General features: G+C 39.6%; 1 protein-coding gene across 4 annotated transcripts in view; it reads right to left on the minus strand.

The window, feature by feature from the left end:
- The window catches only part of Sppl2a (signal peptide peptidase like 2A), a 35891-nt gene that overhangs the window by 21591 nt on the left and 1015 nt on the right, over positions 1-13285 (minus strand). For all 4 annotated transcript variants that reach the window (XM_040746236.1, XM_040746237.1, XM_013112385.3 and 1 more), the window contains exons 2-9: positions 9941-10060; positions 9009-9191; positions 8462-8551; positions 8105-8238; positions 5894-6045; positions 3155-3251; positions 2492-2593; positions 695-776 (exon numbers count right to left, since the gene is read on the minus strand). In XM_040746236.1, coding sequence (XP_040602170.1) covers positions 695-776; positions 2492-2593; positions 3155-3251; positions 5894-6045; positions 8105-8238; positions 8462-8551; positions 9009-9191; positions 9941-10060 — 960 coding nt within the window. The remainder of the gene's footprint in view (positions 1-694; positions 777-2491; positions 2594-3154; positions 3252-5893; positions 6046-8104; positions 8239-8461; positions 8552-9008; positions 9192-9940; positions 10061-13285) is intronic.

Raw genomic sequence — 13285 nt, forward strand, 5'->3', positions numbered from 1 at the left:
CTAACACATCAAATTACTTTGCAAATACAAGTAAGCATGGGAATATACATTTGAACACAATTTTAAAAAGGCATTTCATGGTTATTACTATACATAATTTTATTTAATATATCATTTAAAAATCCTTACTTCCTGAATCCCATTTGCTTAAAAACATCATTGAGTTGAAGAATGTTCTTCCACATGGGGGCTGCGGAGGTAGCTCAGTGGTTAGGAACACTGGCTGCTCTTCCAGAGGACTAAGGTTCAATTCCCAGTACCCACATTGCAGCTCACAACTGTCTGTAACTCCAATTCTAAACAATCTGACATCCTCATACAGACATATATGCAGGCAACGCATCAATCAACTCTAACAAAATAAAAATAAATACTTTTTAAAAAGGATGTCTTTCCTGATATGTAGTCTTATGAAGTTTTAATAAATGAATATGAGTGATGAAAGACATTCAGCTAGCAACTCAGTAGCTGTCCTTGCCTTGGAGTTAGACGTGAGAATAAACAGGCAGAATGAACTCTACGAAGACTGGGGAATGGTCTGCAGCTCATTTGGATAGGAGTTACAAAAGCTATACATACATGTGCAACATTTCAACAGTGTAATTAAAATCAGCGTGCTTTAGTATATGCAAATTATACCTCAATTATACTATTTCAAGAAATATTATTACAGCTATATAAGTAATATATTTACCTTGAAATTGGGTAACTTCATTGTTTTGATTAAGTTGAGACAGAAAGCAATTCCTAAGATATCCTGTAAAATCCAAGCCCATCTATAATGAGGGAGGGAGGGAGGGAGAGAGAGAGAAAGAGAGAGAGAAAGAGAGAGAGAGACTTACTGTTTCATTCCATTACTTTTAGATCAAAGTTAAATAAATAGATCATTATGGCTATGCCATTCTCCTCATCTCCTCCATGCTCAGCAAGTTACTGTCCTGGCAGAATGATGACTGCAAAGACTACCTCAGAAGAATGTATGTCACATGCAAGTGCATATCCACCTTAATCTTTGCAGCTTTGCGTGTTTCCTTCTACAAAACAGCTGCCAACAAAATCCTCATGTTCATATCCAGACCAGTTGAACACAAAGTGAAAGCTACACAACTTACTTATTAGATACTAAAATGCATAACTAGCAACCAGTGATAAAATTAACAACTTTGATAATTATAAAAAATATTTCCGCCGGGCGTTGGTGGCGCACGCCTTTAATCCCAGCACTCGGGAGGCAGAGGCAGGCGGATCTCTGTGAGTTTGAGGCCAGCCTGGTCTACAGAGCAAGTGCCAGGACAGCCTCCAAAACTACACAGAGAAACCCTGTCTCGAAAAACCAAAAAATTAAAAAAAAAATAAAAAAAATATTTCCAGGTCATCAATAGTTTAACTAATAAGCCATTAACCGTGTATTATATACTTTTCTCAGGTTTTCGTTCCTGCTATGGATAGACATTGGGCTGGCAAGATGGCTGGGCAGGTAAAAGTACCTGTTATCAAACCTGATGACTTGAGATTCCCAAGCCCCACTGGGTAGGAGAGAACTGACTCAAGAGGGCCTCTGACTGCCACACTTATGCCTAGCATGAACACACGTGACAGACACGTACACACACAGACACAAACACTGTCTCAGTTCACTTCCTGTTGCCTTTGGAACAAGATGTAAGGACTCTGAGCTCCAGCACCATGTCTGCCTGCCTGCTGCCTTGCTTCTCGCCACGATGGTAATGGACTACATCTCTGAACTGCAAGCAAGTCACCAAAATTAAGTGTCTTCCTTTATAAAAGTTGCTGTGGTCATGGTGTCTCTTCATGACAACAGAAACCCTAACTAAGGAAGTTGTGTTGTCCTGTGTGCATGTCTGTGAGGCATTTTCTTAACTGGGTTAACTGAAGTGGAAATACCTGAATGTGGGTGGCACCATTCCTTGGGTTTGGGTTCTGACTGGATAGATGTAGGGACAGGGCTGAGCCTTGCACTCACTTCTCTCTGCTCTTGGCTGTGGATGTGACCAGCTACTTCAAGTTCCTGCCACCTCAACTTCTCAGCAATAATGGACTATCACCCACAACCGTGAGCTAAAATACCTATTCACCCCTAAATTGCTTTTTGGCAGGATATTTTATCACAGCAACAGAACTGAAACTATGACAGCTTTTTCACTTACAAATACATTCTAGAAATCACTGCATTATCAATTCAGAGAACATCTGCTAAGGTTATAAGGCATTCCACAGGAACATACCAGAATTATGCATATTTTAAGTTTAAAGCATAATCCAGTTTCCCCTCCCTGTACAAGTGTAAATCATTAGCCTAAGATCTGTTTATTTGCTGTGTTTGGTGGCTTACACCTGTAACCTCTACAAACAGGAGACAGAGGGAAACTGGGTCATTGCAAAATTTCCACAATAATCATAATGAATAAGAGTCAGAACAAGATATAAAACACTGCATTCGTAAATCTAAAACAAACTAGAGTCATCGTACCTATCCTCATTTCTAAACACAGCCCACACAACAGCGACAGAGATGCACAGTCCAGATAGGAAAACCAGGATCACTTTAATACTTTTGCCGCAACAGGAAATCCTAAAAATAAATCAAAACAATTCATTTGTGCTGTAGATAAAATACAATGTTCACTTGATACAAAACATTAACAAGAAATGATTGAAATGTTAATCTAGATGTCATGATTTTATGTAAAACCAACGAGGCATAATAACCAGTTCAACAAAACCCTTTATGGTAATGGAATGTTCTCTATGTTTTCTAATATTGATGGCTACTAGCCACATATGGCTACTGAACACTTCAAATGTACCTTAGGAATTCAATTTCAAAATTTCAAAACACAAGCCAGGTGGTGGTGGCGCTCACCTTTAATCCCAGTACTGGGGAGGCAGAGGCAAATGGATCTTGGTGAGTTGGAGGCCAACCTGGTCTACAGAGCGAGTTTCAGGACAGCCACTACACAGAGAAACCTTGTTTCAAAAAACAAAAACAAAACAAATCCCAAACACATTATTGATTTTAAATTTGGAAAGCCATAAATATAATATATACTGAATATACAGACCAAAAACAACACCTCAATTTTCCTGTATTAAGTTCAAATACAAATTACAGCATTCTTCAAGAGATACGTACGTGCACTGTCCACATGGCATCCTATGAACCAATGCAGCAAGACAGTTGTACAGACTCATTGCTGATGCTATGCAGAAAATTGCTATCATGACATAAACTAGAAAAGAACAAGACAGTTATTAATTCTTTAGCTCCCTTGATTACATCATATTTTCAGTATCGTAACTATAATGTTATCTGTAGTAGCTGCTCAACTGCAAATATTTATAGCTTGAGTTTTAAAGTGGGGCATATTGCATGTGATTTTAGTTGCAATATATGCTGCTAGGGTAGTGTTAACTGGCTGAAGATGGTTCTACATTTTCTATTTTTCAGGAGTTCAAAGTGACATGTTTGTTACAAGTTTTGTGAATTACAGATATTGATAACTATTTAATTTAAATGTAAGAACAGAAGGACTGATGAACTTTTGTGCATGTGTGTGTCTGTTTGCACGTATGTAGGTGCATACATGAATTTGGATGTGAGTAGAGGCCAGAAAACAACCAGTTTGATTCCTCAGATGTCTTGTTTTTCTTCTGTTTGTTTTATTTTTGAAACAGGGTGAGTCACTGGCCTGGAAGTTTGCCAAGCAGACTACTCTGACTGGCCAGCAAGCTCCAGGGATTGACCTGTTTCTACCCACCCAGTGCTCGAATTACAAGACTGTGCCATCACATGGGGGTTTTTCTGCATGGTTCTAGGATCGAACTCTGGCCTTGTTTGCATAGTAAGCACTTTACCAAGGGAGCTATTCTTCCAGACCTTTTTTCTTGTTTTGAGACATGTCTCATGTAGCTCAAACTGGCTATTTAGTCAGGAATAACCTTGAAAACTTGAACTTCTAGTCCTCTTGTCTCTACCTCCTAAGTGCTGAGGTTACAAGCGCACCATCGTACCCAGTTTATTTGATACCTGGGATTGAACCCAGGACTTTGTGCATACTAGGCAAGTACTCTACTAAGTTATATCCCAAGATGGATTAAGGAACAAATTTTTTTGGTAGCATTGTCTGACCTTGAACTTGCTATATGCACGTATATAGGCTTGAATTTGTAGAGATCTGCCTGCCTGTGCCTCACTAGTGCTGGGATTAAAGGCATGTGCCACTGGGGCTGGCGTTGAATTAAACTTTCAAGACTAGCCTGAGCTGTGCAGAAAGTACTGGTCTAGCCAGAATTACACCGCAAGATGCTGCCTCAAGGGAAACACAAACACACACACACACACACACACACAAAACAAAACACTCAAACCCATTCAAAGAAACTTTGTTGCAATGGGTTACCAAGGTAGTAAAATTTGACAAGCATTCTATATTATCCAGCTGTATTTGAAAGTTAAAGATATTTTACCTTTGTGTTGTTATAAAGGAGGAAGGGTTGTTATACCTTACAATACTCCTTTTCTGAACTTTCTAGAAAATATTGTGATAGAAATACAGGTTGTACCTCAATTTTTAAGGTCTATTTCATTTCAGAAGACTGTAGCTCAGTGGTAGAAGTGAAACAGAGATGGTCTAAGTACCATAACTTTGGGGTGTCCTGGTTCTGACTGAAGTTCGATAGGTCACTCTAAGTCCCCTGGTGCTCATATCTAACACATCAAGCTCATGAGAAGTACTCTTGGTTGTTGTGAGGATTAGATAAGCAAATGTGTATAAAGTGCATGCACACTGCACGTGTCACTTGTGATTGGGGGTCCTGTGTGTTAAGAGCAGTAAGATAGACCCTTCATGGATGCCAACTGGAGTTTGGTGTATCTTCTGCCACGTTGCCCGATCCAAGTTTTTAACAGCCTGGTGGGGAGCATGTTTCCCAAGGTCATCACAGAGCTTTAGTCCCTCGCCCAGTAGGGTACTACCACTTAGAAAATGGTCCCATATGAAGAAGAACATTATCCAACACATTTCCAGTTGGTTTTGTTTTAAATGTAAGAAGTTTACTGGAAAGCACACTCAAGATGAACACCGGTTATTTTCCTAAGTGTATCTTAATCCTAAAATGGTAAGGGAAGCCTTAGCAATTCAGTACAACCCTATCAGTTATTATAACACACTAGGAAATAGCAGCCATCTTAAGCCATGGAGACTCATTTTGGGTAAAGAAAAATCTCAAAATACTACACAAGGCACTGGTCAATTTAATTTAGTACTATGTCCTGGGATAATTAGGAAGTTGAACCATTTCCTTCTCACATCAAAAATTACATTTGTAAATCTTGTTTTAACATTATTTTTAATTATATGTGTGCCTGTGTTTGGGTATGTACATGTACGTACAAGTACCCAAGGAGCCCAGCTTGCGAGCTGCCTGACGTGGTGCTAGGAAACAAATGGATCCTTCACAAGAGTACATGCTCTCAACAGCTGAACCATCTCTCCAGCCCCAAGTCTTCAATATTCTGAGATAGGGTTTCATGCACAATTCTGTGGCCCAGGTTGGCCTAGAAATTACTCCATATCCCAGGCTGGCCCCATGTGATTTTTTTATTTGAATTTTAAAATACCTCAGTAATTAAAACCTGACATCTTTTAAACATTAAGCATATTTACATTATTTACTTGTTTGTCAGATGATTGTTTTTATTCAACATAATTTTCAGATGAATGTTTTAAAGGGAAAGATGAGTCTAGCAAAGTAAATTGAGGGATACATGTTCGATAGAGCACACATAAAACCCAGTTTCTTATATTTTTGGTTGTGAGCCTAGCCTTTAATGGCTGAGCCATCTCCACAGCCCTAAAGTCCAGTTTCTTACCGAGCCACTTGTAGAAGAAATAGAGCAAGACGATCATTACACAGCAGATGACCACAAACATGACAACTGTAAGAGGGCTGAAAGTCAGATACTCTTCCTTCTTTCTTCTCATTTCTTTATCCTCAGCATCTGTCACTGACCTCATGTTCTCCCTGTACAAACACACACAGAGAAATATCAGCAAATCTTTAACAAGCTCACTTATAAAAAAGTCCCTCTCTAACACCAATTTGAGTTTAATTGGTGTTACCAGAGGTGTGGTGGTGGCTCACGCCTTTAATCCCAGCACTTGGGAGGCAAAGGCAGGTGGATCTCAGTGAGTTCCAGGCCAGCTAGGGCTGTTACTGAGAACCCGTCTCAAAACACCAAAATAAACAAATAAATAAATAGTACCAAAGAGAAATATTTAATCTAGAAACTAAAGCATCCTATATTCCTACTCTCCAAAGATAATATCATTACACAAATTTGAAATAAGATTTTTTACAAAACTGTTACAACAGATGACATTTATTATATTACCAAGTTAATGTATTTTGTTAATAAGCAAACTCAGTATTTATTGTATGTCTATTCTGTGCTCATTAATGCATTTGGAAGAATTTTTAAATTCCCAGATATAGCCCTGTTCTACCTGTGTTACTTTCCATGAGTTATCCCAAGTAATCACCTCACTAATAAAAGGCAGGGACAGGTGTCAAAGAAAGGAACAGCAGGTGGCTCTGTTAAGTAGACAGCTTACTGTCTCTGCTGTCACACCACTGTGTCATTCTGGCTACACAGAACCTAGTCCATGTTCCCAGACCTCATGTCTTCACTTCTGCCCTGTTCAGCTCCCTGGCGTGCATCTCATCTTCTGGCCCTGATCATTAAGTCTAGGCTCACTCAAGATTTTAGGCAAAATAAAATTTTATGTCTAGCGGATCTTTGTGAGTTCCAAGCCAGCCTGGTCTACAGACAGCCTCCAAGACAATACAGAGAAACCCTGTCTCGAAAAAAAACTTCTATGTCTAAACATTTTCACGTTTGCAACTGTTAACCAACATATTACTTTTCCATCAGGAAATTGCAGATGATTGTCGTGGTCTCAAGTGTGTGGCATCTGCAACTCTAGACAGATTGCCTGGGGAGACGGCAAGATTGGTGCAGAGACACCAACATCTCCCCCAGAACTCTAGATCAGGACATTGGGGCATTAACAGAAGTTTTAGTAATGTGGTACCTAAGTGGAAAAAGGTGCCAGCCTTTGGTACTGTCACTGAAAATAAATAAAACATATTTACAGTGGACATGCAAGACATAATGATTCATATATTCAATTGAAGAACATAAGGCACTCTCCCTTCTGAAACACATTCTTGCTATGAAGCACAAGCTGACCCTAAACTTAATATGTAACCTGGGGTACTTTCAAACTCATGATCCTCCTGACTCAGACTCGGGAGCAGTGGGGTTACAGGTGTGCACCACCATACCTGACATAAATCACTTAATTTGGGGGATGCATTGAGACAGGGTCAAATGTAGCCCAGGCTGGCCTAGAACTCAGTATGTAGCCAAGAATGACCTCCACTTTCACAAGTGCTATGATTATTATGGGCATGAACCACCATACATGGCTTTTATAAAACAATTTCTAAGCAGGGAACCAACTACCTGATTTATATCTATATAATTGTATTCTTTTGGGAGTACAGTGGTTCAAACAACTAGGTAAAAGGTCAAACACCTGCCACAATAGATGTGTGGGTGTCAGCAGACAACCTCAGGGGTCAGTCCTTGACCCTTGTTGTCGTCTCTGTTTGCAACAAGGTCTAACTGACCTTCGAGCATCCACAGACTCCCATCTTGCTGTGGGAGCTCCTGGGTTACAGACACACACAGTTGTGTCCAGCTTTATGTGAGTTCTTGGGTTTTGAACTCAGGTCCTCACACTTGTGCGGTGAATACTTTATCCACTGAGTCTCTCGTCAAGCCTCACAGAGTATTTGATGTGAGTTAAATGTCTCCCTATGAACAAATAACTCAGGTGCCTACAACCTTCCTATTAGTAAAAGAAAGAAAGAAAAAAAAAGACAATCTTACAATCTGGCCTTAATGGCACTATAAACTGAGGTAAAACATGTAAATATTATTGTTGTTATCATGAAACACTATTTCACTACTTAAAACCATTTATCAGGAAGCCATAAAGAGTTTAATTAAACTTACAATTCAATGAGTCCACTCCAGTATCCTCCTAAGGCCACAGTGAACACAGCAATTACAAAAATAACCACCATAGTATAGTCAAAGTTAGGCCAGGATGGAGAATACATTTGCACGGTAATGTTATCTCCAAGAGTCTGAAGGGCAAAGTGACAGTTAAACACAGGAATGAATCTGCGAGAGCACAGCAGCAACATCTACATTTCATCAGATAGCTGGGAAGACTGGACAACTAGGGGTTCATTCAGTCCTTCAAGCTCCTTGTTAGCACGTGGAGAATGAGTAATAATCAAAATAGAGTATAGTGATCAAATGCAAACAACTATATTATTTATAAACATCCAATATGTAACTACTAACCTGTTTCATATCTTTTAAGTCTTTTTGGCTTATAATTGCAATTAGTATAGTCATATTTTGGAATTCAGATCTGTTCCTCAAGGAAGAAAGCTAAAAGAAAAAAACATGAAACTTGATTAACTACTAGTACATTTACAGAATAGAAATATACACACTACTACACTAAGTGCAAATATTGTATTAAATTATAAAAACAAAGCCTCATTATTCTTTCTTAACAATATATAAGTCCTCAAAGCAAAATCCCTTTAGCATGAACTTAGATATATTGTATATGACATCATATGGTATAGGCACTGTATACGCATACAACATTCATGTATATATGTTTCTGAACTCTAAGACTCCAAGTTGTCTCAACTCTAGAAATACAGCAAAAACTACAAAACTTTCTGACTGGAATGTCTTATTAATAAATCTAGAATGTTTATTAATAACCTACAAGATTATTAAAAGCTCAGCTTCTAGAACACACACAGCTAACTCAGTTCCCAGGAGACTTGATGTTCAATAGGCTCACTAGAAGTCACTCCGTTTCTGCACTTACTAGGTCACTGCTGTTGGCAATCAGCAATGCTTCAGCACCACCTTGCTGTGCGATCCTGGCTTTTTCAAGAAAGTCGCAGGGTCCCCATTGTACCACCACTGCTTTGTTCTTTATGCCATCAGGAGGAATATCAGAAGGGTGGCACAGTGGCGTGCCAGTCAGATTCATCAAGCTAAGAGAAGTCTGAAGAGAAGAAATGCTTTTAATAAAACAGATTCCTTATTTCATCTACCAGCATTCAGTGACAAAACACCAACCCCGGTTTAGTACAAAGTTCTCTAGGGGCCGGGATATAGCTCAGGGGTAGAGCAAGCACTTATGCCCTAGTTAACCAACAAAACCAACTTTATGACAAACAACAAGGATTAGTGAGGTACGAATGTTAAAATTCCCCAAATCTGGGGCCAGAGAGATGGCTCAGCAACTTACAATACTGGTTGCTCTCCCAGAGGGCCCAGGTTCACTTCCCAGCTCCCACATGTCATCTCACAACCATCTGTAACTCCAGGGATCTCTTGTGGCCTCTGTAGGCACTAGGCATGCATGTTATATACAGACATACATGCAGGCAAAATACCAACACATAAAGTCAAAATAAACAAGTTATCTTTAATCATTCCCAACACAGCAGCACATGTCAATGATGCTAGCCCTCTAGAAGCAGAGACAAGGAGATCTCCAAGACTTTGAGGCTAGCCCGGTTGACAATAATGAGTTCCAGGCTAGTCAAGTCTCTTTAGTGAGAATATGTCCAAAAAAACCAAAAAATTCCCTAAATCATTTCTTTTATGGAGAGGAAAACACTGAACTAAAGTCAATAAAGTATTTTTTAATCACCAAATACCGTAACTGAGTCACACCCTAAAATGTAGTTATCAGTCATATTCAATATTTTTATCATTATGAGTAATTATCATCTGTTATTTACTTACTGCATTTTCTAGGGAACTTGGAAGTGTTGTCCATTTGGGGTTATAATGCATGCAATAGTCCTTGGAAAGGGAAGATGCGCCATCTGCAGACGCATGCAGGATGGCTTCCTGAGCAGCTGTCTAAAATACAAACAACAGCTTTCATGGTTGCGGTCACAATTAGGCTTGTCTGTAATTAAGGACTTTAATAAAACTATTTATATGCAGCTTTGATCACATTTCCTAAAGAGGGTAAGTCCTCCAATAAGTTTATTTACTCTTATTTAAATAGCCCAGGAATAATGAAACTACACACATTTGTCTAGAGCTCATTCTTTGGGGAAGATGGGTCAATTTCTTTCAAGATTAACCATGACTCTTGTTTTAGGGCCACATCCCTAGGAGGGCTCTTGCTGTGATGTAATAATGCCAGCCTGCCCTCTCAGCCTGACACTCAGCTCCCCACTCTTTGATGAGTTATGACTTCATCGTTCACATTCATGCAGAAGGGTAGACTCAAAACCTCTCACTAGGACTTTTCTGTAGGGTTAAAGAGATACAGGAGTACTTCTAAGTATTATCTGTATAATATAATCACCTTAAATTTAAAAGCATTTCACTCAAGTCTTCAAGAGCTTTCAACACCCTATTCAAATACACCAAAGACAGAGTTTAAGGGAAAAATTGCCTGATGGGTTGTGGTGGCGCATGCCTTTAATCCCAGCACTCATGAGACAGAGCCAGGTAGATCTCTGTGAGTTCAAGACCAGCCTGGTCTACAGAGCAAGTTCCAGGACAGCCAGGGCTATATAGAGAGACCTTGTCTCAAAAACAATTAAAAATAAATAACATAACACAAAGAAAACTAGAAGGGCTGGCAAGATAGCTCAGTTGGTAACCTTGTCACCAAAAATGACCATCTAAGTTTGATCCCAGGACCCACATGGGGGAAGGAGAGAGATGACTCCCATGAGTTGTCTTTTAGCATGACACATACACCCTGACACATACTCCCCCAAATAAATAAGACAACAAAGTAACTTAAAAAAAGAACTGGAATACTTTCATTTTGTCTTATTTCCTATTGCCTGGAGAGGGGAAAGGCAAAGTGATGGAAAAGGATAATAATAAAGAAAAGGTGAGCGGGGGAGCATGGGAGACATGCAAAGACATCTTCAAATGTTTAGAATGCTGCTCCTATCCTCCCTCCTTCAACAGGGGTTCTTCCTGTCTTCCCTATGAGCAAATTCATCTCAAAATCTACAAGGAAGAGAGAGAGGTCCGGGGAGATGGGTCAGCAGGTGAAAACACAAGTGGCCAAGACTAATGACCCGAGTGCCATCCCTGGGCGCCACATGCTGGATAGAAAACAAACCCCTGCAAGTTGAGTGCTTGACTTCCACCACGGGCTGTGGCCCAGGAAGGCATGTGCGCGCACACACACAAGCATACACAAAATAAACAAAACACACAGCCTTTAGAGCTAAAGCACACATCCACTTGGTTCTTCAAGACAGGATTTATCTCTGTAGCCCTGCTGTCCTAGAACTGGCTCTGTAGACCAGGCTAGCCTGGAACTCAGAGAAATCTTCCTGTCATTGTCTCCCAAGTGCTAGGATTAAAGTCATGTGCCACCATGGCCAGGCTTCACTTTTCTTTTTTAAAGGCATTTTGTCTCAGGTATTTTGTCATAGTGGCAGAAAGCTAACTAGCAGAAAAAACTGGTGCCATGAAGGAATACTGTTGCCTTTGATACTGCTGACGACAAGGCTCATAAGTCACTGACATTAGTTTGCAGAAATCTGGAGGTGTGGAGAAGCAGCCTAGAGAAAGTCTGCAATACCGTAAGAAGAGCTTAACAAGGCCATTCTGGGGAGAGAACAGAAGAGCAGAATGCTGGCAGCAATGTAGACAGTGAAAAGGCAGACTCACGAACTTACAGCTAGAATGATGACTATCAAATTAGGCTAAAAGCAATGCATGGTACATTCTGGCAAAGAATTTGTCTTCATTTTGTCCATACTCTGACTCTGTGGGAAGCTGAGCTTAAAGGATTAACCTGAAAGAGGTGATTTCCTGGTAGCATGGTGTTCAAACTGTATGACACAGGTATTACTGAATGCTTTTAGTTAAGATCAGAGGCACAAGCACTATAAAAGTATTTGGAATCCTTGCAATTAGTCCAGAAAAAAGGACAGGTTTAAAGTTGTAACCACAGAAATAGATCACCCACCTACCCACAACCAAAAAAAAAAAAAAAAAAAATACCCCTCAGAAGACTAGGGATGAAGTTCGGTTGGTAAAGCCTTGGGTTTGAGTTTGGTGGTCGATGCCTATAATCCCTACGCTTAGGACAACCCGGAGTTCAGGGTCATTCTTTGGTAGCTCAAGGTCAGCCTATGCAACACAAGACCCTATTTCAGAGAAGGAAAAAAAAGCCAGTACTTCACACAAGCAAGGGTACTTAGACAGCTTGCTAAATATGTAACCCATTACCCCATGTATCCTTGCCATTAGATCTTCCATGTTCTCTACTAATGACCACAGTGTGGGTTTATCAATTCTTTTGTTTGTTTTGTTCTTTCAAGGCAAGGTTTCTGTGTAGCCTTGGCTTTTCTGGAACTCACTCTGCAAACCAGGCTGGCCTCAAACTCACAGAGATCCACCTGCCTCTGCCTCCAGAGTGTTGGGTTAATCAAGAGTCGATATATTACTGTGCTAAATATTGATTTATCTTGAGAAAGGATTAGTGGAACTATAAGTATGTAAACATCATTTTTTTCTTAATTATCTTAAGAGATTCAATGATATGAGTGCTAAGTTTAACATATAAATTATAGGTTCAGGACATTTACATACCCTCTGAGTTGTTCTTCTGAACCTAACTGCCATTTGTCTGATTACTCAGTATACACCTTAAAGACACAAAGTAATGCTACTGTATTGTTATTTCTCCCTTCAAAATACCTTTTGTATGAGTTCTCTCCTGTAGTTCTGAGAACACTAAAGGCTACTCTTCTTTTCCTTAATTGGTTTTGAGTTTAGACTTCCTTGCTGACCCTTTAAAGACCAGAATAATAAAACATAGTTTTTCCAGGAAATGACTGCAGACACTGTTTACACAACAGTGTGTAAACAACACTGATAAATGTCCCAACCCTAAACTCCAGAAAAGAAAGTGAATAGAAACACAATCTGAAATACTGAAAGCTGGCTTCTTGGTCACCTGTCAGAACTCAAATTACCCGATGCTGAATTTTAACACATTATTTCTTCAAATATGGGTATGTGTGCACATCTCTGTTATTTTCTTCCTTCTTCTACCTCTTTAGACTTCAAACTAAAAACCTCCAAGGACCACTTTTA

The sequence above is a fragment of the Mesocricetus auratus genome, unplaced genomic scaffold (assembly GCF_017639785.1).
Source record: "Mesocricetus auratus isolate SY011 unplaced genomic scaffold, BCM_Maur_2.0 Super-Scaffold_100004, whole genome shotgun sequence".
Classification (NCBI taxonomy): domain Eukaryota; kingdom Metazoa; phylum Chordata; class Mammalia; order Rodentia; family Cricetidae; genus Mesocricetus; species Mesocricetus auratus.